General features: G+C 38.8%; 1 protein-coding gene across 13 annotated transcripts in view; it reads left to right on the forward strand.

Moving 5' to 3' along the window:
- Positions 1-27,231, forward strand: part of CADPS2 (calcium dependent secretion activator 2) — an 852,012-nt gene that overhangs the window by 740,645 nt on the left and 84,136 nt on the right. For 11 of the 13 annotated variants that reach the window (XM_077471987.1, XM_077471989.1, XM_077471988.1 and 8 more), the window contains one exon: positions 26,042-26,149. The exons of 1 other annotated variant lie outside the window; for it this stretch is intronic. In XM_077471987.1, the coding sequence (XP_077328113.1) occupies positions 26,042-26,149 (108 nt within the window). Of the gene's footprint in view, positions 1-26,041; positions 26,150-27,034; positions 27,089-27,231 lie in introns of those variants that run through there. One more of the 13 variants, XM_077471997.1, reaches the window with a different exon arrangement.

A 27,231-nucleotide genomic window follows, 5' to 3' on the forward strand; every position in this document is an offset into this window, starting at 1 on the left:
TGAATGTACAACTGTTCTAGGAGCAGGAAAACCTACTGGCACTGAAATAGTGCATGAGAAACTGTTCAACTGCTGTGCGTGGGTATGAAAGCGGAAAGGTTGCACAAACAAAAAATACCCCTATTCTGACTCTCTAAGATTAGCACTCATGTGTAAATACATCTATTTAGCAATGTTCTATTTGCAAGCATAAATAAGCAATTATCAAATAAAAAGTTATTACCTTAAAGATGCCTGGGCAGGTAAAAGGGAGATGCCTCTCAACTGAAAGGAAAAATTTCTAGTCCTTACCTTTACTGCCTAGGCCTAACAATATCTGCACAAGCTCCCACAGCTCATGTGCTAATACCTAAGCCAGTGATTCTCAACCAGGGTTCAGTGGAACCCTAGGGTTCCTCCAGAGGTTGCTAGGGGTTCCTTCAGCATTGGGCCATTATTGCCTCTCGGATAAGTTCCCTCTGACACCATTGATCTTTTTAGCTATCTGTAATGAGGTAATTCTTCCCAATGACCACAAGCGTAAGGACCATTCTTCTCACTGACCATAATACTAATGTATAACGAGTTGTAGAATTCTCATTTTTAGCAGGGGTTCCCCGAGACTGGAGAACTATTTCAAGGGTTCCTCTGTGTTGAAAAGGTTGAGAAAGGCTGACCTAAGCTCTCAAGGCTTCTGTCTTAAATGGGGGAGCAATTGGGAAGACAGTATGCACCGAAACAACCCCCAATGGCAACACCATAACCCAATAGTTCTAACACCAGTTGATAAGGTAATATACAGTATCAATATATAAGTTAATCGTACATGTCCATATTCCTTTATATATTACTTTATTTTAACTGAAAGATTACCCCAAAACTGCAACAAGTTAACTATCTCTACTAACCTTTTGCCGGCATATCCTTCCATTCCACATGTCCCAAATCTGAGAGCAGTTCCGGAAACAAAACACTCGCACTTAAGAGTATGCTGAATGTTTCATCTTCGTTTTCATTCCATATTTTTCAGTCTTATATACGGTATGTAACAGGATGTTACAGTATCCGTTTTTCATTCTACACACGTCCTATTCTATATATCATGAATAATATAACCATACAGAACAGGAAAAAGTACTTTACAAATATAGTCAGCAAGAAACAATTAACCATAGGCCTTTACAAAAAACAGGAATGTAGTGAGAACAGGAATGATGCCACAGGTCAGATAACAATGGGAGAAATCTTCCTACATTCCACTACAAAAATTGTTTAACTCAAAATATATATCAGTATAATTTAAATTTACAGTATAACCCTAGTAACTTATGAATTCCACAACTTATTTTTTTATATATATGTGCTATTTGTTATTAAATGTGTTTTCTTTGAGATATGGTCCTTTGTTGTATTAGGTTCTGCAAGATTTGTTGTTTCTTGTATGAATGCACCTCAAAACTGAACCTGTGTATTATACAGGTTACTTTAAAATTAGTCAGGTTCATTATATACCCAGTTCCCTTCTGCTTTATATTGAATTAAAATGTAGGTGTTTAGGTATACATAACACATAGCTGCCAAACTAGCATTCAAAAGAGAGGTCATAGGTACGGCCATATGCATTTTGGCTATTTAGGGCATCAGGGCAGATATCTCCTAGATAAATATGAGGGCGTATTACCTAGGTGTCCATAGGTCTAAATATGTGCAGAACCAAAAAATTTGTTTTGTTTCAGATAGATTTGTTATGTTACTAATTTTGTTTCATTGATTCATTTCGGAATTCGTTTAGTTTTATTTATTAATTTTCTAATGAATTCCACATTTTTTCAGAACAATGCTAATTAGGATCAGTCAAAAAATGATCAACCGATTTGAATTCTTTGTGAAGAATAGCTGGTTGTTGAGGAGCGGGCCAGGAAGATGGCCCCTGCATCCTTAACCGATGACTCATCAGCTGTCTGCATGCTTGCCCACTCAACTTGTGGCAAGGAAAGGGACAAGGGCCTCTTCTCCATAACCCTGGTCCCTGATGGTTATGGGGGTGCAGGGGTGACTTATCAGAATCTGGAAGCCCCCTTTAACAAATGGGCCCCCAGATTCCACCCCCCATATGTGAATGAGTATGGGGTGCATGATACCCTGACTCATTTGCTAGGAAAAAAGTTAATAAAAACATAACCCCAATGTTTGATAAGTGCTTTATTAAAAAATAAATAAAAACGCTGACCCGGAAAAAAATCCACCCGCCAAAGGCAACTGCTCCAGTTCAGGGACACAGTCCAATGACAGGTAAACTTATGGGCGGGGGTTCCCCGGTGAAGTACTGAAAATTCCAGCATATGTACCATAGTTACATGTAGACACTATAACCTTTGCGCAAATCTATCAATGCGCTTATTGGAGATTTTTTTACTAAAAATATGTAGCAGAATACATATTGGCCTAAATTTATAAAGAAATTCGATTTTTTTTGTTTTTTTATTGAATATGTTTTATAAAACATATCCAATAAATTTTGTTCTTCAAAATTGTTGGTCTTTTCTTTTTTTTAATGCAAAAAAGAAAAATCCCAAAGCTGATCAAATACCACCAAAACAAAGTTCTCTTTGTGGAAAAAAAAATTCTATGAATTGTATTTGGGTACAGCATTGCATGACCGCGCAAGTGTCAGTTAAAGTAATGCAGTGGCGTATTGCAAAAAATAGCCTGGTCATGGTCTTCTGGAGGTCAAGTGGTTGGTCTCGACCAGAAAAGCATGCAACGGGGCAATAGCACAGTAAAACAATTGAACCCCTCTCCCCTACAGGAACTGCTAAACAAAGACCTTCATGGTAGGATCACAGCATTTAAATGAATGCAGCAGATAGTCAACTGATTTCACTTTCTGTCCCAAAGACACAGGCGGCATTAAGTATTCCTTCAGGAGGAAATCCCCTCTTAAACAGTTGTCATGTGAACAGGTGTTGATAATTTTCCCCCAAATCCTGTTTAGGTGGCAACTCTAAAATTTTGGATTTCCCATTGCTTTTTGTTGCAGTGACAGAGGTAGAATCTCTGCAGCAGAGATTTAGACCTACTCTAGCCAAAAAATAAAAAATACGTTTGGCTGGACATATGCTTTAACCTGGACTTCTAAAACCTACACTTAACCTTCCCCTAGTCCTAAAGCTGATTCTAACCATTATCATTTTTACTATCCCATTAATGCCCTGTATTGCTTACATCCACTAATATTACTGAGGTATTTTTTTTACATCTTCTCTAAATGTGCCAGAAAATATAGATATTGACTGAAAAAGATAGCAGTAAGGCCTCATTCACACCTGGCGCTTGGGGATCACAGGCAGAATTGCCATAAATCTGTTTGAGATCCAAATTGTACTGCAATAGTGGCAAAACGCACCACCCATGTTTGGATGACATTCATTTTTAATGCCACCTCAAATGTAGTGTGGCTTTGTATGATTGTCACATGATCATGCAGCAATTGCTGCAAACCACTTTGTGCAAAGCTTGTTGCTCAAAAAAAAGTAGGTGCATCTTTTGGGCAACAAGCTTCTTGCAATTTGAATTGCTGCGCAATTTATCACGCAACAATCATGGCAAAACTGCACTGCATTTGAGGTGCAATTAAAAGTGAATGACACAAACATGTATGGTGTGCTTTACCACTATTGCAGTGCGATCTGGAATTGTGGTCAGATTCACAACAATTCTACCTCTGATCCCAAATTGCCAGATGTAAATAGGATCTTACTGCTGGGTTTTTTTTCGTCAATATTCATATATGTCTAAAATTTCTGTGCTGAACATTGCTCTTTTGTCAGAAGGAGCCTTTCTTTATTAGAGCTTCAAAGAGGTTGCCTTTCTTGACCCACCAACCCTCACTTATACATGCTCAAGGTTCAAAGGAGCTCTACACATCTCACAGTGCAATGTGACACATCTGCATAGGTCCCTGAGACATACACATTACATCATGGAACACAGAGGCAATGTGTCAGAGGGCAAATTTGAAGCTGAATTCATGCTATGTAAAGTCTGTCCCAGGGGCTTCTGTCATATGCAGTGGCAACTTAAGAAAATCGAGAGATAGAGAGTCAATAAAATAACAGAAATCAACAATGAAAAGAAGTATAAAGTTTAACTAAATCACATTTGCAAACAGAGCTGCAAAGTCAGTAATATTAGGTAGAGTCGCAATTTGCAGTATGTGTCAGGAATAATAATGTTAGTGCTCATATGGTATATCAAACCAATATGAGGCATCCAAGAGCGTTTTAAAGAAGCCAAATTACGATTGCTTGAATTGTACATGTTGTTTTTTTTTTTTTTTTTTATAAAAACCTCTGAATTATATTTTCAAGTCGACTAGCTTAAAATGTTTAAAAATATGAGCAAACTAAATACCTAAAGTTAACCGGCACTCAATCTATATTTGCAATTTTAAAAATGGTAAATAGCTTGACACTGACCTGTGTAGCTGCAGTTGCTGTGTAATTCATCCTAAATTGCATAGGAGAAGCAATACATAACAATAAGTTAGGTCTTGACAGTCTGTTTTCCCTTTCCAATGTGCCTTGTTTGTTGGAAATGGAAGGGTGGCAGGTGAGCTAGGCTTAAAGTGCAAGTAGATGTACTGTCAAATTGTAAGGATACTCCACAGTGCCTTCAGGGTCATTGAGGCCCCTTTCACACTGGGGCGGTTTTCAGGCGTTACAGCGCTAAAAATAGCGCCTGTGTAGCGCCTGAAAAAACCAGCCCCTTTCACTTCAGTGTGAAAGCCGGAGGGCTTTCACACTGGAGCAGTGCGCTGGCAGGACGGTGAAAAAAGTCCTGCTAGCCGCATCTTTGGAGCGGTGAAGGAGCGGTGTATTCATCGGTCCTACCCATTGAAATCAATGGGACAGCGCGGCAATACCGCCGGCAAAGCGCTGCTGCAGCGGCGCTTTGCGGGCGGTTTTAACCTTTTTTCGGCTGCTAGCGGGGGTTAAAACCACCCCGCTAGCGCCCGCAGACCGCCGCAAAAACGGCGGTAAAGCGCAGCTAAAAATAGCGGCACTTTACCGCCGACGGCCGCACTGCCCCAGTGTGAAAGGGGCCCGAGGGCTTGTTTAAAAGATCAATTAATTTATGTTAACTGTAAACAGTTAACGCTGGCCACAGTTGCACTCTTCAGAGAAATAGTGATCAACAGGAATAGACAGGTTATTAATAGGATTGTGTCTAAATGCCACAAAAATATGGTCACAGAACTGAATGAAAAAGTCTGTGATCAAGTCTACTGCATGATGTGACCTTCACAAAGCCAGAATATATGGCAGATATGCAGTTGCAAGTCCTCTGCTGCCAAGGAAAACACACAAATAATTTAAAGACCCCAAAATTACAAAATTTAATAAATCCTGATATTCATGCTGCCCAAGGCAAGAATTGGCTCGTTAGATTGGGGTGTTGATTATTTTGATTTGTAAAGAGGTCAGAGGTGAGAAATGACTGAAGTTTTGTCCTCTCCAGTATTGACTTGAAAACTGCAATGCACCTGTGGGATTAGGTGTAACAGCAGGAAGCAGAAGCATTTTGCAGCATATAATTAACTAGGAATTTGATGTCTTTCAAGCTGTGCGTTCTCCATACTGGGTTAACTGAAGATTAACTTTTAGAACAATCATCTGTGGCCTACACCCTCAATAAAGAAAGTTCCCATATATTCAATAACTTGTGTAACTATTGATAACATAGTCTGTATCATTGTTCTGGTTCCTAATGTGATTATGTCTCATGGTTTGTTGGCTTGAGCTTGTGTAATAAAAACATTGCATGGAATTTGACTTTAAATATTTAAACCGATTTTTATTTATGGTAATATAGTATTCTGCCTGGAGTATAATGCAAATACATCAATGTTTATCGTTTATCCTCTAAATGAAAGGCATTTTTAAAGAATACACTAGCTGCAGCGAGCTGCTGGCAGCTTGCCATGCATTTTTGGCAAAGCTTTTTAACTTCTTTCTTTGCATATCTTTTTAAGGGATTTTTACAAACATGCAAGAATGCACACAGCATATATTTCTTTAAGTATGTACATACTGTACGTTTGAATAGTAAGCCCATACACAGATCTAGTTGCACACACCAAAATGTTGTTTACTGAACTTACAATATCAAAAATATTTTTATAAACCCTAAGAAGCATAGGTGTTCTTACCTGGAATCATAACCTAAAAGAAACATAACCAGAAATAGAAAAATAAAGAATAGTCATTCTCTCCTGTCTGCTCATCCTAAAATCCCATCATGCATTTCATATTCTGGGTCTTAGTATCATGGTCTGTTAATTTCTAATTGATCTAAGCAAGCCATACATAAATAGGGTAGCTGCGTCCTTAGACAACTTAGAGTTGCAATACAATTAAGTGAGTTTTACTAATATACTTCTAATTTCCCTAATGTGTCTTTAAGGCAAACATAATATCGCTTAGTTGGGCTGCAGTGGAATTCACCACAATAGTAAGTTTGTGTTGCATCTTATATTTTGGACAGTCTTTAACCACTTCCTGACCAGCTCCCATATATGGTGGCAGGTTGGCTCTCCTGCGCAAATTGCTGTATATGTACGATGGCTCCTTTAAGAGCCATAGCAGATGCGTGTGCCCACTGCGGGACCCAATGCGCGTGGCCGGCGCGGTCGTGGCACAAGAGCCAGAACGAGCATTTGTTTGTGTAAACACACAAATCCCTGTTCTGACGGGAGGAGAGACAGAGTGTGTGTTCCTACTAAGTAGGAACGGTGATCTGGCTCCTCCTCTAGTCAGTCACATCCCCTCACCGTTATAAACACACCTAGGGAACACACGTAACCCCTTGATCGCCCCCTAGTGTTAACCCCTTTCCAGCCAGTGACATTTATACAGAAATCAGTGCATTTTTATAGCACTAATCACTGTATAAATGGCAGTGGTCCCAAAAAAGTGTCAAGTGTCCAATCTGTCCACCGCAATGATGCAGTCACACTAAAAATCGCAGATTGCAGCCATTACTAGTAAAAAAAAAATGCCATAAATCTATTCCCTATTTTGTAGATGCTATAACTTTTGTGCAAACCAATCGATAAACGCTTATGTAGAATACATATTGGCTTAAACTCATAGAGATTTGTGTTTTTTACATTTTTTGGGGGGATATTTATTATAGCAAAAAGTAAAAAAAATTTTTTTTTCAAAATGGTTTATAGCGCAAAAAATTGGAGATGCGCAAACACCACCAAAAGAAAGCTCCATTTGTGGGAAAAAAATGACGTCAATTTTGTTTGGGTAGAATGTTGCACGGCCGCGCAATTGTCAAAGTGACGCAGTGCCGTTTTGCAAAAAATGGCCTGGTCATTAAGACGGCAAATTCTTCCAGAGCTGAAGTGGTTAAAGAAATTCTAACCCTCCCAAAACATGTACATAAACCTTCCCAATGCATTTATTACCTAACCGTACTGTTAAATGTGTGTAAATACTTAATGTAACAGTACCTGGTGGCCTTCCCATTCTTTGTTTCCCTCTTCCTGGTAGCAGTGATCTGCAAGCTCATAGAGCCTCTGCTGTGTTTCCAGCACAGTGTGCATGCTCCCCATTTAGCTCCTTAAGTGAGCCATCTATTACTGCACACGATTACTAGGTCACATGATTGATGTTCTCATCACTGCAGTGGTAATAAGAGGTTGGGGCAGAGCTAAATTAAAGCATGTCACATGTCATGTGACATTGCTATAGCTATTACATGCCCTTCCTTCCAGGCCATTCAGAGTGGAGTATAGTGTGAGTTAGGAAAATCAGATGCTTGATTGGCAACAAACTGGAGGACAAAGAGGAAGGAGTGTGATAGCTAAAACAACATCAGATGGATATGTGACACCTTGAAGCTTAGCTCCGACCACTCCCAGGACATCCTGCAATGAAAATAGGAGGCGTGATCAGGTGACCAAGGGAGAGAATAAAAAAAAAATTAACTTGATTTTGTGTATTCACATTTGTGGCTTTTGGTGTACCTTACCTGTACAAGTGAGGCAGATCACTATGTTTAGTAACACTTTATAAAAGTGGTGGCTTTTTAAAAGGGGATGTATACAGTATCTTACATTCCAGCCATTATGCTAAATTTCCTTTTGAGTCCTATCTAATATGTTTCCAATTTGCTAATATGAGGTAATTGGCTGTTAGAATCTTTTGTTTTAGTATTTTTGAGGTAAGTGTATAATAATTCCTCTTTTGAGATGGCAAAAGCATGCATTTCGAAAAGGGTTCAGGAGAGGAATACTGTGGAATATTCTAATATTTTGCCTAAAAGGTGTCTCGCTCATTAGAGGAAATGTCTAAATGAACTACCATAAGATTGGTTTAATTGGGAGGAGGAGTTAAAATAACTGGTAATTAAACCGCTTCCTGATCTGCCATGTAGTATGTGTATCTCTTAGCATGTTGTTTTTTATGTTGATGCAAAATTAATTAGGGCTATTGAAAAGTACCTCATTCATATGAAATATGAAACAAATAACTAGAAAAATTGGACTGGCACCAGAAAAAGGATGACCACGTGCATAATATAAAAATATCAAAATGTATTATATACAAATATTACAAAAAAGAGAAAATTGTTAAAAACGTGCAACAATGTGACAGAAAATATTCACCATAATGAGAAGCCAAAGTGTCTACGTTAATGCCAAAAATGTCAAGACGTATCACACCATCCTTTCTCAGCAGCAGAGATAATGGCCTATACAGAAGAAAATTTGCAATAATCAATTGGTATTCAACATATGTCATGATATCCATACAGTTTGTTATATCTTATATGTCAACTTACGTGTCGTCACAGCAGCGTAGCACAAGGATAGTGGAACATATAGTGTAGACAAGATAAGTAGTTGCGTGACTGCACAATTGTCATCCAAAGTGTGACAGCACTGAAAATTGACCTGGGCGGGAAGGGGACAATAAGTGTCTGGTATTGAAGTGGTTAAAATGCAATTAAAATGTTTTTAATAGATTGCATACCAAAGTCGTTTGTCAACGTTAAAATTTACTTTTTGCAATTTTTATGCAACACTGAAAATTTTTTACAAACCAAAAAAAAAAATCTAAATCCATAAAGAAAGTAAGGGGCTAATCTCATTTATCAAAAAAAATGTATAGGGAAGTCTAAAAGGTGTATTCTATAGTAATATTAAAATAATAAAAATTATTAAATGAAAAAAATATACAAAAAATATAAACTATGTGCCAAAATTTTTGAGTTCTTGAATAAAGTCCAGTGTGATTTCAATCAGTCACTTAATCCCATCCACCCTGCTGTGTGTTGTGTGTAAAGAATCGTGCAATAATTTTTTCCACTCCCCATCAATGCTCCACCATGTGTGATAATATAAATGCACTCACCAGAGCCATTTTGGTCACAAGGACCAGTACTGCCTTTTTATTACACCTGTTAGACCGAATGCGATGTTCAGTCTTTCTCCTGCAATATTCACCCATTTCTTCAATATGTATATTCTCCCATCAAATGGTTCTCATAAAAAAACAAATAACAGGATTATTTTGCAATACCATTTATTAAAACAATTCCTAAAAGTATCTCCAATAAAATGCGCACATTAAAAAGTGCCCAGACCGACACCAGCTCGATCAGCCTGTATGTTCTTTTGTCTTATCTCGATGTTCACTGTTGTCAATATCTTCACATTTAAAAAAAAAAAACTTGTCAACACTCTACTAAAAAAAATCAAGGCACCTTTATAAATGTTTAGTAATGGCAATTGTAAGGAAGTATTGACATGTTTCCCGTATTTTTCATTTAGTTAATATTAGCATATCAATAATTATTATGTAGCAGGTAAATTACTTAATTCTAGAAGCCTGCAGAGTATCTCACTATATATATAGAAATTGTGCATTTAATATTCAAACTTATCTTGCTTATTATGGTGTATTTTAATAGAGGTAACTAGTTCAGTGACAGAAGGTCATAAGCACATCTTCTATAGGTCGAGTTGCTAAGGATTCAATGACAGAAAATTATAAACGTGTTTTATGACCTTGACATAAGGAAGAATAGGCCCAATGCCAAGAGAGCTGTCTTCTAACCTTGATATGAAGAAGTCTAATCAGAGCTGCTACAGTTCTTGGAAAAGCCTAATGAAAGTACAGGGCGCATTAGTATCAGAATTTTGGGGATAATACAATTTAACACTTATGTTTTGTTGCCAAAAAGGATGACATCACCAAATGTAAAAACATACATGTGATCTATAAGCGCATTAACAAATTGTGTCCATCAGAAGCACCGTTTAAAATAAAAATATTCACAAGTGTCCAATTTGAATCCAAAATATATGTATCCACTTGACCCCAAAACTTAGTTATACATGGCAGAGCTGCTCTCCTGGACTGAATCACATACCTAGTACATGATCCGGCACTTCCAAGTAGGGAGCGCACGCACTGGAATTAGACACAGCATAAGCCAATCAGCGGTGCAAGCCAATGGATGTCCTCCGGCACCCTCTCATCAGCGAGGGCACTTTATTCACTTATTGCATTGTTTACTGTTCTTGCATAATCTGTTTTTGCAATTTCCGGATTATACTGTTTTGCACTTTTATGTAATCTGTTTACCTTGGGAAAACCTGCTAGGGGTTACTATTGAATTTGAATACATTTTATGCACTAGGCCCTTTAGGTTAGCTTAATATTCTAAGGTAGCGCAACACCATTTATTTGATTTTGCCAAACGTTTTTTGGTGGTAGGGCTTATACCTCTGTCGGTGGCTGCTGCAACCTGCCCTCAGTGTTAGTTTATGTTTTGTATGATAGCGCGGGGATACTCCAACTCTTTCTATTTTATTTACTATATTTGCTATCAAACAAATTGTGCTGGCTGCTTTTTTAGGAGCAACATTAATACGTAGTAGTGCAGATATTACACCTGTTCTGGATGTCATATAACGTCCGTCAGGAGCAAAGGTTCCTGCCGGCATAATTTTACAATGCTCCGGTGGGGAAGGGGTTAAACGCTATGGCCTATCTGAGTATTGTTGCTGACCATGTCAATCCCTTTGACTACAGTGCAACCATCTTCTGATGGCTACTTCCAGCAGGATAATGCACCATGTCACAAAGCTGAAATCCTTTCAAACTGGTTTCTTGAACATGACAATGCGTTCACTGTACTCCAATGCCTCCACAGTCACCAGATCGCAATGCAATAGAGCACATTTGGGATGTGGTGGACCAGGAGATTCATATCATGACAAATCTGCAGCAACTGTGTGATGCTATTCATGTCTGCACCAAAATCTGATGAATGTTTCCAACACTTTGTTGAATATATGCCACAAAGAATTAAGGCAGTTCTAAAGTCAAGAGGGTCTTACCTGGTACTAGCAAGGTGTACCTAATGTAAACTTTGGGGATAATAGCTCCGTGGGACTAAGTGCATAAACCGTTTAAACTTGAAACCAAAAGATCTTTATAAGCAAATCAAAATTAAGGCTTTCTTCAGCACACAGGTCAAAATATAAAAAAAGTCTGCACATCTTCAGCATAAAACAAAGTCTACTTATCTTCAGCACAAAGCAAAAATTTAAGAAAAAACACATACAGTTTTGTAGCCGGGTCTTCGCCCCAGAGTTTTGAGTCTTTATTGAATCTTTAGCAGCCTCAAAACAGCAATACAGCTCATCAGACAGGTGTAAATTACCTACTCCTCCTCACCAACACCTCTTCACTACTTACTGTTACTTACTCCTTTTATGATCTGTTTCCTGGAGGCCTTTAACCCCCTGTGTGGCTGAATCCCTGTGGTCAGGGAGGGAGGCTCTTTCCCATCCGAATATCACTTCAGAGCCTCTCAAATTCCGGGTCCCAACTAACTCTCTATTAATCTAGAGAGGACTGCAAGTCTGTCCTCTCCTGATTGACTACACCCGGAATTCCTCGCTCATTCTGTGTGACCCCCTGAAGTCTACCATGACTCCCTTAAAGGGAACACGACCCGAATACTGGTGCTACATAGCACCCGTCCAGGACCCAACCTTGGCGTCCTGTACACTAATAATCTTCTCCCCTCTCATGCTCCAGATGTCAGTTCTCATAGGGATTGTACATAAATGCTCCAATAGTTTAATACATTCCTGCCAAGTGATTCTATTTAAAAAAAAATGCAACTTACAATATAAAAACATCAGAAGACTTATAACATAAAACCACTGAGAGTCGCACTCCACCGGGACCCATCTGACATTACTTTCAGTTTGCTGCAAAGCAGCACCCTAAGTTAATCACCCCGGAGAAAGTTGCATATGACAAAATGTGCATCAGGTCATGACTATTCACTGTGCTGGGAGCACGCAGTGAATGCGCTCTCAGTACAGAAGAGCAGCTCCCGACAGACGCACATCAATCAGCTTGATGCTAAGGCACCCTATTGCCGCATATGTGCCTATACCTGGCAGGAACTGGCTAAACACGCACACTATTTCTTTTTGAATCTGTACAGAGCATTTCAGTAAAATACAGTATAGAGTACATATGTGAACTAAATTTATGGAGATAATGCACATTTTAAGTGTTGGTGCACCGTGCACCAACAGACTAAGGATTTCTTCACACCAGCAGTACACATTATAGTGTGTGTTGCGCACTATGCACAATACTGTGTTGCAATGCTCTGTGTATCAGTGTTACCTCAAGGCATAGGTGTGAAGCCAACCTCCAGGTTTATAAACATTAGTTTATTGCACCTATTTTCACTGTTTCGCAATAAGACACAATATAAAATTACAAATATTTGTTATTAACTGAATAGTTTCATCATCTGCATAAGTGGCTACTTTGCAAGTTACAACTTTTACTTCCACCGCCCATATGTTTGGCTTCATACGGATGTGCCTTAGAACTGGTTCCAGAGATAAGATAAAGATTAGGGGCTAGAGCAGACAGCCCTGTCAGGTTCCTTTCGCTAAAGTAAATTCTCCTGAGGGGACCCCATTAATTTTTACGTTCGCGTAACTCTGAGAATACCCTGCCTAGCCCCCCCCCCCCCCCCCAAGGCAAACCCATCTTGATGGAAAATATTTAAATATACTGCATTGAAAGGTGTTGCTATATGTGAAATGTGTTGTAAGGGTTCCTTCCTTCTAGAAAAATAGTACTTATGTTAATATGTTGTATTTTTCAAAAGCACACCAAAATCAGTACCTTCCCTTGCTTGTGCCTTACAGTTTAGAGAACAATATTGTGAATAACATCTCTAGGGTTCATTTTTGTAAAATCTTGTCTTAACTAAATGCCAACATAGAGAGCATAAATCTAGTCATTTGCATGTGATTTATTTCTGATTCATTATTGCCTACATCCCTGCATGACTGTTGCAAACAATTTAAAACAACAGTACAGTAAGCGTTGCTAAAATAATGCCAGCCTTTGTAAACCAATTGCAGCAAAACAGCCACAAAAATTAAAACTCAGTAACTCAAACTAGAAAAGACAGAAGTTGTTATAATAAATATAGTATATCTTATTTAAAGTATAATTAAGGCAAACTTTTTTTTTTATAGGGAGTTTTAATTTTGCGTATTGTGCTGAGCGGTTAGAATTTAAGTTGTTGCCACGAGAATAAAGGGGAAATCTTCCAGTGGGTACATTTTGTTCCTGTAACAACTATCTAACTATTCCCCCTCATTTTAGATTGCTTTTTTTCTCATTTCCTATTGTGATTACCTGACAGGAAGTGAAAGGAAATCTCCAGAAAAAGACAGTTGGAAAACAAATGTTTGGGTTAAGCTGTACAAATAACATAATTTTACATTGCCTTATCTTTATTAACAAATAAATTAACTATAGATACTTTTTTGTATAAAACTGATTTTTTTTCTGGCAAATAAAAGAATTGCATGTCTGGTAATTGTAATGGACACATTTCACCAGCTGTTGCTATTGCACTTAGTGTATACAGTATTTAAATTTATTATATTTTCCAATAGCAGTCTTTTGTAAATATGTTTATGTGCTAGTATTTTACCATATGTTAGCATTTCTGGGAAAGCAAACTGTTTTAATTTAGGATAGCCGATAATATTTAATTCAAATGCAGCCAAGTTCATAGCTTCAGTTTTAATCAAAGTAAAAGTAGTCATTACAATTTTTATATTTATTAATTTTTTGCTTGCAAACCTACATATTTTTGGAACTAACAAATACTGTGACAGATGTTATTTTTCTTCATTTTAGAACAGCATTTATACTTGGAAAAGAAATAGTAAAAATATTACATGAAACTTGGAGTAGTAACAGTTTTGCTAAGTCCCTTTTTTTTTTTTTCTTTTTTTTTTACTTTTAAAATGAGCTTAAAAGATATAACATTTTTGAAAAATATATGATTTTTAACAGACAACTAACTATTGTCCAGGGTTAATGTTGACATCAAATTTCAATTTAGTTTTAGTCAGTCTTTTGACTAAAATGCCATTTTAGTTTTCGTCATATTTTAGTCCTCTGGTTTTAGTTTCAGTGGTATTTTAATCTACTAAAATCTCCAGTACATTTTAGTCTAATGGATTTAGTTAAATTGTATTGCATTATTTAAGCATTTCTCTAGAATTGCCAAACTCATTATTTACTCCTGGAGTATAAGGGCCGGTTCACACGGGGCGATGCGAGGCGACACCGACTTGCCTCGCCGCGACCTCAGCGGCGATTTGCAAATGACTTCTGTATAGAAGTCAATGCAAGTCGCCCCGAGGTCGCCCAAAAGTAGTACAGGAACCTTTTTTCTGAGTCGGAGCGACTCGAGTCGCTCCTCTCAGAACGGTTCCATTGTACAGAACGGGGGCGACTTGTCAGATTGCGGCGAGGCAAGTCGTGTCACCTCGCATCGCCCCCAGTGTGAACCGGCCCTTAAGGTTTGAACATGCACCACAGACACAGATGTAGCCGTTGTTATATATAATGTCTTTATAAATAAAACCAAATTTCATCAACAAACAAAAACATTCCTTTTTGACAAGCAGAAGTGCAACTTTAAAATAAAATAAAAAAAGCTGTAGACTCTGTTGGCTGTAATGCCATTGCACATATTACCTGAACATGTTACCAACATTAACTATTAAGAAAAATCAATTTAAAAAACCTTTATCTTAATTTTTTTTCTTTCAGCAGCTTAGTAGATGCCCCCTAGTTATTCTTTTGTGGTAATGCAGTGTTAATGCTAATGTCAAATTGCGATTTAGTTTGTCGGTCTTTTTGCACTAAGGTGCCGTTTTAGTCATATTTTAGTTATCTGAATTGTTTTAGTTGTACTTTTGTCGACTAAAATAGTGTTAATTTTGTTGAAGAAAATATATTCATCTATGAAATTAACTTTTATTATTTCACGTGTCTTTTTGTTATTTTGTTAGCAATTAAATGCAAAACAAGCAGTTAAGATGTTTAATTTAAAGATTTAATTTTTGTGAATCTAAGGTGACCATTATAAGAAATCATGGCAATTTTAGGTTTGTGTTAATAGGCATTGGTGCCAGAACTTTCTCCACAGTCATACTCAAGTCAAAAACAGCTTGAAGCAGGTCAGTTGATGTGTATAATGACTTTAATGTTAGGATGCACTCAGATGCCTGACTGGCAGCTGGCTTGGCCTCTCAGCACACTGCTGCAGCCGCATAGGTGAGAATGTATGTTTGTTTTTTTCTGGAAATCCTGCACTTTTCTTTTAACCACATGCCGACCAGCGCACGCCGATATACGTTGGCAGAATGTCACGGACAGGCAAATGGGCGTACAGATACTTCCCTTTAAATTTTCCGCTGTGCCATCGCGTGCGCGCCAGTCGGGACCTCTGAGAGTCCAATCGCGGGTCCCGTGGACTCTATCGCCACGGGGAGGAAGAACGGGAAGATGCTAATGTAAACAAGCATCTCCCCGTTCTGCCTAGTGATGGTGTCACTGATCTCTGCTCCCTGTGATCGGAGCAGAGATCAGTGGCATGTCATACACAGCCACGCCCCCCACAGTTATAAACACTCCTCAGGGCTCACTTAACCCCTATGAGGCCACCTAGTGGTTAACGCCTTCACTGCCCGTGTCATTTACACAGGAATCAGTGCATTTGTATAGCAATGATTGCTGTATAAATGACAATGGCCGCAACAATGTGTCGAAAATGTCCGATGTGTCCACCATAATGTCGCAGTCACAATAAAAATTGCTGATCGCCGCCATTACTAGTAACAAAAAATAAAAAAAATTACATAAAACTATCCCCTATTTGGTTTGTGCAAAAGTTATAGCGTTTACAAATGAATCGCTTATTGAGGTTTATTTTTACCAAAAATATGTAGAAGAATACGTATCGGCCTAAAGTGAGGAAAAAAATCGTGTTTTTTATATATTTTTGGGGGATATTTATTATAGCAAAATGTAAAAAATAATGCGTTTTTTTTCAAAATTGAAGCTCTTTTTTTTTGTTTATAGCACAAAAAATAGAAACCATAGGGGTGATCAAATACCACAAAAAGAAAGCTCTATTTGTGGGAAAAAAGGACGTCAATTTTGGTTTGGGAGCAATGACGCACGACCACACAATTGTCAGTTAAAGCACCGCAGTGCCGAATTGAAAAAAGTGCTCTGGTCTTTGGCCGGCAAAATGGTCCGGGGCTTAAAGCGGGATTCCGCTGCCGATTTTTTTTTACCTGTGTCATTGGTGGGCGATTCCTAATGTGTCTTTGTACTCACGATCTGTGTCTTTTTAACCCCCGGCTTGCCGATTTCATTAGGAAGAAAAACTTTTAAAACTTAATGACAGCGGTTTCCGTTTTCATTGTGGGCGTTTGAAGCCCACAAGCATTTCCTTCCTGGATGTGATGACGCTGTGCTCCCAGCATCCACTGCTCGATCCCACGCATGCTCATTGATAGCAGTGAGCAGTGCTGTAAAACTTCGGGTTGTAGTAATGGCAAATACAGCTGCCTGCCCACTTTTAAAATGGCAATTTTGGACACGCCCTCGTCATGTGAACGGCGCCCTCCTTCCGAAATCTCACGAGATTTCGGCATGACTGTGTCCCCCACGGATTCTTGGGAAGTAGCTTAAAAAGTTCCCAGGGGTCATTGCGAAGCCGGGGAAAGGCGATAAACACGCCTACTCCCACGGGAGGAGAGCCCGGAAGTCGTTATAAACATTACTGATAAAAGGTAATTACTGCATATTATTTTATTTCAATGGTCATATCTGCATCTATGGTCCAAAGTGATTTGAATAAGATTAACTTGCAATTTTCAGTACAAAACCGCTTTAAGTGGTTAATTGCCAAACATGTACACTATACTGCTGTAGATGATTCTGTCTTCAATGTGTCTTGAAACTATTTCCATGTTTGGTAGAAATAATATAAACCTGTTATTACTGTAAGGTGTATTTCTGTGTTTATTTACAGATATCATTCAAGATCAGTCTTAGAACAGTGGATGTTCATCGACACCAATAGTCATTGATTAGTATAAAGGCTGTTTTAGTTGAACAGCTTTTGCATTAGGCTCTTCTAAGTGTGAGCAATTCAATGGTATTATATTGCTACAGAGGAGGTATAGGTTAGTTCATTGCATGGCAAAATAAACATCACTTTACATTCATATGAACAAAACCGTTTAATCAAAAGAAATTGTAAGTCTGTCTTAACTGCTTTGAAGGTTGTGAGTTAACATAAGGCTTGTAGATTTCCTTGAACAAATGAAAACTTTAAAGAGTTTGTGTCATTATTGCTTATGTGACCTTCATGATTTTTCTGCATCTTTGTGAAAAACGTTTCAATATTAAAATTGCAAATGTGGTTCTAACAATGCCAACTAACTCATACAGACCTGGCATATTATGAATACATGTGTAAAGATTAATAAAGATCCTTTAGCACATTAGGCCTGGGCCTCACAGCAAGTGTACATATGCTTAGGTTTTATTTTGTCATGCTTCCTATGTGACTTCATAGAGGAAAAGCATTTTGTGGAACATAAATTATCAAGGACACCGTTGTATTGCAACACTATATTTGCAATGTCCATTCCTGCTTTTATTACTTATATAAGGAAATTTCCTTGCTTTGTGTGGAGAGTAATCCTATGAAAATTGTTTTCTTTATTTGTGTATGGCTAAGCCATGCCCTCCTCTATCGAATGTACTCTTTAATCCCACTATCTCTGACAGCTTATCTTATGCCCGTGTATCATCCTGGGCTAAGGCTGGTTTGTTTCAGCTTCACCAATTTGTCCATCCAGTCACTGCCAGATTGCATACATTTGATCATCTCCAGTCTAAATACATAGTTGCATAGTAGGTGAGGTTGAAAAAAGACAAAAGTCCATCAAGTTCAACCTATGTGTGTGATTATATGTCAGTATTACATTGTATATCCCCGTATTTTGTGGTCGTTCAGGTGTTTAGCTAATAGTTTTTGAAACTGTTGATGCCCCCCGCTGAAAACACTGCCTGTGGAAGGGAATTCCACACCCTTGCCGCTCTTACAGTAAAGAACCCTCTACGCAGTTTAAGGTTAAACCTCTTTTCTTCTAATTTTAGTGAGTGGCCACGTTTCTTATTAAACTCCCTTCCGCAAAAAGTTTTATCCCTATTGTGGGGGTCACCAGTATGGTATTTATAAATTGAAATCCTATCCCCTCTCAAGCACCTCTTCTCCAGAGATAATAAGTTCAATGCTCGCAACCTTTCTTCAACTAATATCCTCCAGACCTTTTATTAGCTTTGTTGCCCTTCTTTGTACTTGCTCCATTTCCAGCACGTTCTTCCCGAGGACTGGTGCCCAGAACTGGACAGCATCCTCCAGGTGAGGTCGGGCCAAAGTCTTGTAGCCCTTTTTAATGCATGCCAATATTCAGTTTTCTTTGTTAGCAGCAGCTTGGCATTGCCTGCTATTGTTGAGCCTATCATCTACTAGGACCCCCAGGTCCTTTTCCATCCTAGATTCCCCCAGAGGTTCACCCCCGAGTGAGTAGATTGCATTCATATTTTTGCCACCCAAATGCCTTATTTTACATTTTTCTACATTAAATCTCTTTTACCATCTAGTTGCCCAATTCATTTGTCAGACCTTCTTGCAAGGTTTCCACATCCTGCAGAGAAGTTATCGCCCTGCTTAGCTTAGTGTCATCCGCAAATGCAGAGATTGAACTGTTTACCCCATCCGCCAGGTCATTTATGAACAAATTAAACAGGATTGGTAACGGCACAGAACCCTGGGGACCCCACTTCCCACCCCTGACCATTCTGAGTTTTCCCCATTTATCACCACCCTCTGAACATGCCCTTGTAGCCAGTTTTCAATCCATGTACTCGCCTTATGGTCCATGCCAGCGGACCTTACTTTGTACCCAATTCCTAAACCTATGTTTTTTGTTTTTTTATACCTCCAAATTAAAAATGATCTCTCCATGCTTTCACCTTCTCTTAAACCTTCTGCCTTTAAACGTATCTGCGTCAAGGTCCCCACCAGTTACATATAATTTCATCTATATATAAACTACTTCATGATGCTGCCCCAACGTCCGCAGATCTTTAACCCTATATGTATAACTGGTCATCTATTCTGCAACGCCCCATCATCCTCGCTTGTTGGAACAAATATGACTATCTACATCTAAATTATCTAAATGCCTGGCACAGAGAGAGATGGCTTACAAAATTCTAATGTTCTGGTACAGAACACCTAAGGGTTTTCATTGTCCAGATTGTTCCCTTGCTCCTCTGTGGCGCTGTGGTAAAACTAGAGGTACCCATTTTCATATCCTCTGGTAATGTGAGGTTATTGTGCCTTTTTGGACTATGGTAATGTCCCTGCTCCAATGAGTATTAGATCACTCTTTCCTGTTAGATCTGCTACATTATCTCTTAGGCCTTCCTTTTCTTGATATTGGAAAACCTTTAAATAGGCTTTCTTCTTATATCCTATTAGCGGTCAAGAGAATTCTTCCACTACACTGGTTATCCCCCCCCCCCCCCCTATTGTTCATGTCAAGGTTATATTCATGTGATGCAAATGTTCTATTTTTTCTTTAAAAATGTTTTATGTTTTTAGTTATTAAAGATCTGTAATTCTCCATGCTCATTGACTTCCACGTATGATCCTGTTTCCAATTGTGGTGTCTCTTTATTTTACTTATTTTTGTAAATTTTGTAAAGCTTTCATAAAAATACAATTATGAATAGAGTGGCCACATAATAAAGAAACAAAAATGGATAGTAAACTGAATATGTTACAAATCCTTGCATTATTTTGGGCACTATATTTCCATAGCTTATTCTTTTGTTTGAGGTATCAATGTTTTCCACCATATTGTGATGTGCTTATTCAAGATTCTAGCAATACAGCTAAAGGTGACCACAATGATGAGAAATGTGCAAAGCTTAAGACTGCATTCACGCTTTACCTAGATTTTTGCCACGATTTTGCACAGGTCACCTGTGATTTTTCAAAAGGTCACCAATGTAAAAAGCAGAAAAACCTGTAATCTGCCCAAAAAGAAGCTTGTATACTTTTTTTGAGTGTCATGCTTTTTACTTCAGGCAACAGAATGCTCAGATGTGAACAAGGGCCATTTAAACTAATGTGATTTTGCTTGTTGGGCATTTTTGAACTTTTGAGATGAACGTTTTACGAGCTGAAAATGTAGTCGTGAATGGGCTCTTAACCACTTGCTGACCGTCGCACACACATATACGTTGGAAGAATGGCACAGGCAGGCAAATGGGCATACTTGTACGTCCCTTTGAATTTGCTGCATATCGGGCGCGCGTTCGCATTCCCGCGGGTCCCACAAACTCAATGTTCACTGGCGGCCCGCAATTGCGGCAAGGAGAGACAGAACGAGGAGATGCCTATGTAGACAAGGCATTTCCCTGTTCTGCCTAGCAAAATTACAGTTATCGGGAGCAGTGATCTCTGTCATGTTGTAATGTGGCCACCCCCCCCCCCCAGTTACTCACTCCCTAGGACACACTTAACGCCTTGATCACCCACTAGTGTTTAACCCCTTCCCTGCCAGTGACATTTATACAGTAATCAGTGGCTATTTGTAGCACTGATCGCTGTATAAATGACAGTGGTCCCAAAATAGTGTCTGATGTGTCCGCCATAATGTCGCAGTCCTGATAAAAATCACAGATCACCGCCATTACTAGTTAAGAAATAATAATAAAAATGCCATAAATCTATCCCCTAATTTTAGACGCTATAACTTTTGCGCAAACTAATCAATATACACTTATTGCATTTTTTTTTACCAAAAATATGTAAAATAATACACATTGGCCTATATTTATTATAGCAAAAAGTAAAAAATATTGCTTTTTTTTCAAAGTTGTTGCTCTTTTTTTTGTTTATAGCGAGAAAAAAAAAAAAAACGGCAGAGGTGATCAAATACCACCAAAAGAAAGCTCTATTTGTGGGGAAAAAAGGACATCAATGTCAGTTAAAATGACGCAGTGCCAAATTGCAAAAAATGGCCTGGTCATTCAGTAGCCAAATCTTCTGGGGCTGAAGCGGTTAAAGACCCTTTGCATTAGTTTAAAAGAAGACTGTCAGGGAAAGCATGCTGGTGTAATAGGTGTATCAGAGAATATAGTACCACACTTTTATATTGTTTTAAAACCAAGAGTACCATAGTATTGTTTCTAGTTTGAAATTCTAGAAATTGGAGATGTAAAGTATGATTAAAATTACAGGTATTATTTTATTACCGAACTATAACTAAATTCTAATTTAGTTCAAAGCTGAAAAAGGAAAAACCCTTGCGATTGTGGGCAAAAAAAGGACATCAATTTTGTTAGGATGCAATGTTGCACGACTGTGCAATTGTCAGCTAAAGGGACACAGTACAGAATCGCAAAAAATGCTCTGGTCAGGAAGGGGGTAAATCCTTCCGGGGCTGAAGTGATTAAGTGGAAGCAATGCTCAAAAATCTTGCAGCATAGTTTGATCGAATTGTTTAAACTTAAAGTTGAATTATTCAGAGAAGAGGAATGAGGCTTAAAAAAGAGAAGCACACCAAAAACAATTGCTAAGAGCTAACACTTCTACTCCCAGGATCATCCATGATACGACAGCCTTGATGTTCTTTTTTACCTATATCATGTGCCTGGCTTTGAATTTCATTATCTTTATGAAATAGAGTAAGCTGAGAGTCGCTGTGAGCCAGGAACCTAGAGGTCATTGCAAACATGTCCAGAGAGTAGACCAAAAAACGACAAAAAATAGTGTCATTAAACTCGCATCACTAAAAACTAGTAATACATGTATTACATGCTGTACGTGCTCTCTCAGTTACTATAGGATTTATTTTCTGTATTCTGCAAAAAACTTAGTTGTTTCAGGAGACAGTCGCTGGGATGACCAGATATATGTAGCCACAAGAAAACTGGGACCAAACCATGTATGATGAAGTAAAATTCTTAACAGCAAGCAAAAAGACATGAGCAAATAGTAACAGAAACCTAGCAAACTAACTATATACAATATGTACAATGTGGCAAGCAAAGGTAACAGACAAAATGCAAGAAAAAGGGGGAATCAGGGCTGGATGCAGGAACGAGGCGAGCAGCAGGAAGGGAACAGGATGCAACAATAGCTTTTGAGCAGGATGAATCTGGCAGCAAGCGAGGCAATCAAAACACTGACAAGAGTTAAAATAGTAGAGATGGGGCTTAGTCATTGTAAACCCTTATAAACCACTTTGACCTACAGGTAAGCCTAGATTAAGGCTTACCTAGATTAAGGCTTACCTGTAGGTCCAAGAAATATATTTACTAAAAGAAAGTCACAGCTGTCTGCGGCGCACTAACGCTGTTAGCAGCATGCGTGGGAGTGACGTCATCGCTGCTCCGGCGCTGAGAGTGGCTGGAGCAGCGATACTCAGAAGATGACTGACGCTCCGGACTACACAGGACATCGGTGACATCGCTGGCTCCGGTGTCAGGTAAGTGACACATAATGGGCTACTATGCGATGCATAGTATCCCATTATGATTTACCTTTGCAGGGAGACAAAGAGGAAGTAAACTGACCATGGTTTACTTCCTCTTTAAGTACCCTCTGGTGGTCACTGCAACTACAACTTTTAGCCTAAGAACCACAATGCCACCAGCAGGTTAGCCAGGTCCTGGTAAGTTGATTCTGCTGTTCTCAATCTGCCCCTTCAGTTCATGTCGCCACTGTAGTTAGTTGGGGATTTTGTAGAGCAGTGTTGGCAGCTGGTGCCCATACTCCGTTTTTGGTGTATTTTCTACCCTGAGCATTACCTCCCTATCACATCTGAGCAGCCCAACATGTGAGCCTATAAATACAGCTCACTTTCTCCCCCCCCCCCTCATCCTCAATGCCCACTAACCAGCTAAATACAATGGCGATAGGATATTACATCCCGATAGATGGAAGCTTTACGTCTTCACTAATCTAAGACAATCGCTGGAGGGACGTTGCACAGCTTGTGACTGGCAGAAATACACCCACACCATGTTATTTCCAAAATATAATAAATATTTTATTGCAAATATATATTTGTTTATAATCATATTTAAAACAGTTTATTAATTTTATTTATTTTATGCCATATACCAAAGGTTGTTTTTTTTTTTTTTTGAACATGTGACCAGTAGCAGCAGGCTAGCAGCTTCCCTTGCCACTGTTTCCCTGCAGATAGGCTGAGGAAGAGCTGGGTCATGTGACAGCTGTATATTGATTAGGAAAAATGGTACTTGGATGTGTTTTTTTTTATTAAAATAATTACAGTGCCATCATCCACACACAGGAAGAGAAGGGGTCCTGTAAATGAAACATTGTGTGTTTAGTATCACTTTAAAGGATGTGCTGATTGTAGGTTTAGACACGCTTTTAACAGACCTACTTGAATATAGAATACCCTAATGTGATGAAGTGCTTCTCTTATTGGCACACTGTAGTGTTGCATTACAATACATTTTGTTACACTTTAAAGTGGTTATTTCATTAATAGAAAAGTGAATCTACAGCCAAAATGTTTTCTTTTTTCTTTTAGTGGTAAAGGGTTAGGACTCCTATTATGTCATGTTATCTATTTTGCCCCTTCATATTTCTCACCTGATCCCAGGTGAACAGCCCTGCCAGTTTTTACTGCTATCAGTGCCTACTATGGAGATGTATGCTTTGCTTGTCACTGGTACTGAAAGTAAGGTAAAGTCCAAAATGTTGGGCTGGTACCATTACAAGAATAAAGGGCAAATTGGGACACTTGTTCCTAGTGAAATGTGTCAAGAGATTTCTTCTCACTCTGCATGCCAGAAAGTGACGGAAAATCTTCCAAATGGGACATAGATGGTAAAAAAAATCTACAATTTTAACTGCATACTCTTTCTTAAATGAAAGAAAATGTTTTGACTTTGAATATACTTACACGCTCACTAAACTCACTAATTTAATCTGATACTATTCACATTGCTTCAATTTCTTCACGTTTTGTTATGTTATAGCCTTTTTCCAAAATGGATTAAATGCATTAGTTTTCTCAAAATTCTACAAACAATATTTCATAATGACAACCTGAAAGAAGTTTGTTTGAAATCATTGCAAATTTAGTAAAAATAAAAAAAAATCACAGCCATGACACTCAAAATTAAACTCAGGTGCATTCTGTTTTCACTGATCGTCCTTGAGATGTTTCTATAACTTTATTGAAGTTCACATGTGGTAAATTAATAATCCTACAGTTAACCGTGCATGTCAAAGCACAAACTGAGCCATGAAGTCCAGGGAATTGTCTGTAGAACTTAGAGACAAGATTTTATTGAGACACAGATCTGGGGAAGAGTACAGAAACCTTTCCGCAGCATTGAAGGTCCCAATGAGCACAGTGGCCATCTGTAAATCGAAGAAGTTTGGCACCACCAGGACTCTTCCTAGAGCAGGCAACCCAGTGGAGAAGGATCTTAGGGTGGTGACCAAGAACCCAATGATCACTCTGACAGAGCTCCAGCGTTTCTCCATGAAAAGAAGAGAACCTTCCAGAAGAGCAACCATCTCTGCAGCACTTCACCAATCAGGTCTGTATGGTAGAGTGGCCAGTCGGAAGCCACTTCTCAGTAAAAGGCACATGACAGCCTGTCTGGAGTTTGCTAAAAGGCACCTGAAGGACTCTGACCATTAGAAACAAAATTCTCTGGTCTGATGAAACAAAGATGGAAGTCTTTGGCCTTAATGGCATGCGTCATGGCCAGAGGAAACCAGGCATCTGGCCAAGACCATCCATACAGTGAAGCATGGTGCTGGCAGCATCATGCTGTGGGGATGTTTTTCAGTGGCAGGAACTGAGAGATTAGTCAGGATTGAGGGAAAGAGGACTCCAGCAATGTACAGAGACATCCTTGAGGAAAACCTGCTCCAGAGCTCTCTGGACCTCAGACTGGGGTGAAGGTTCATCTCCCAACAGGACAGTGACCCAAAGCACAAAGCCAAGATAACAAAGGAGTGGCTATGGGACAACTCTGTGAATGTCCTTGTGTGGCCCAGCCAGAGCCCAATTGAACATCTCTATGAGATATGAAAATGGCTGTGCACCAACGCTCCCCTTCCAAACTGATGGTGCTTGAGAGTTCCTGCAAAGAATGGGAGAAACTACCCAAAAGAGGTGTGCCAAGCTTGTAGCACCATACTTGAGGCTGTAATTGGTGCCAATTGTGCTTCAACAAAGTATTGAGCAAAGGCTGTGAATACTTATGTACATCAGATTTTTTTAAAATAAATTAGCAAATATTTCTAACTATTTTCGCGTTGTCATTATGGAGTATTGTTTGTAGAATTTTGAGGAAAATCCATTTAATCCATTTTGGAATAAGGCTGTAGCATAACAAAATGTGGAAAAAGTGAAGAGCTGTGAATACTTTCTGGGTGTACTGTGTGTGTGTGTGTATATATTACACACACTGAATACTGTATATGCACTGATTTGTTCTGACTATAAAGTAAATTTTACCTTTAATTTCAGAAACCTGGACTGGACCTTGCAGACACCTATATCACGTTTGTTCGACAAAATCAAGATATTTTACGGGAAAAAATCAATGAGGAAATGTACATAGAAAAATTATTTGATGTAAGTAATTCATAATGAAACATTACTAACTTTTTAGATTTGTGCATTTTTTCTCTGCCTTTGGTATTTCATGTCTGAATGCAATATAAATAGTGTGCAATCGCCCAAATAAAATTGGTGTCCTTTTTTCCCCACAGATAGAGCTTTCTTTTAGGTGGTATTTGATGACCTCTGTGTTTTTTTTATTTTTGCGCTATAAACAAAAAAAAACCTGACAATTTTGACTTTTTTTTTTTTTTAACTAGTAATGCGGCGGCCAGCGACTTATGGGCCTGCAATATTCTTATAGTGGACAAATTGGACACCGACACTTTTGAAACTTTTTTTTGGGGACCAGTGACACTAATGCAGTGATCATTGCTAAAAATATGCACTGTCACTGTACTAATGATACTGGCTGGGAAGGGGTTAACATCAGGGGCAATCAAAGGGTTAGCTAGCCAGTGTTTGTGTACTGTGTGGGAAGTGCTTTTACTAGAGGAAGGCATGGATCCATGTCCATTTGCAGGAACTGGCAGAATGCCAATCTGCCTTGTTCACATTATAGGCAGATTGCTGTTCTGCCTGTGTACCAAACGATCAGCGAGGGCCAGCAGACATCGAGTTCACGGTACCCGCTGATCAGTTCCCGCTGTGCATAATCACAGGTGGAGCAAGCCAGCATGTGTGCACGCCCTGTACCCAGAAGTGCGGGATCACACACACACACACACACACACACACTTCATCATCCTGTGCACAGCCGCCACCATGTAGAAGTAAAACTGCTATGGGGCAGTTGTAAACCTCAGACATGAAATATGAACAAGGCATATCTTTCTACAATGTGTCAATTAAAAGTACGAAGTGTAATTTCTGTCTGCTGCTTCACTCTTCTGCTATCAGCATTGATCACTTCTGAGTTTTCCTGACGCCAAAAGAAAAAAGGTGATCGTGCAGAGAGCTCCAGCTGATTGACAGGCGTGTAATGCAAAGAGGGTGGATGTGAGTGTCTGTAGCCTGCTACATATAATATCATTATCTTTCATTTTTCAGTTTGCATTTTAGAAAAAGAGGGTGAAACTATGAATGTGGAAGCAATG

The sequence above is a fragment of the Lithobates pipiens genome, unplaced genomic scaffold (assembly GCF_037356315.1).
Source record: "Lithobates pipiens isolate NorthernLeopardFrog02 unplaced genomic scaffold, aLitPip1_a1.2 Scaffold_8, whole genome shotgun sequence".
NCBI lineage: Eukaryota > Metazoa > Chordata > Amphibia > Anura > Ranidae > Lithobates > Lithobates pipiens.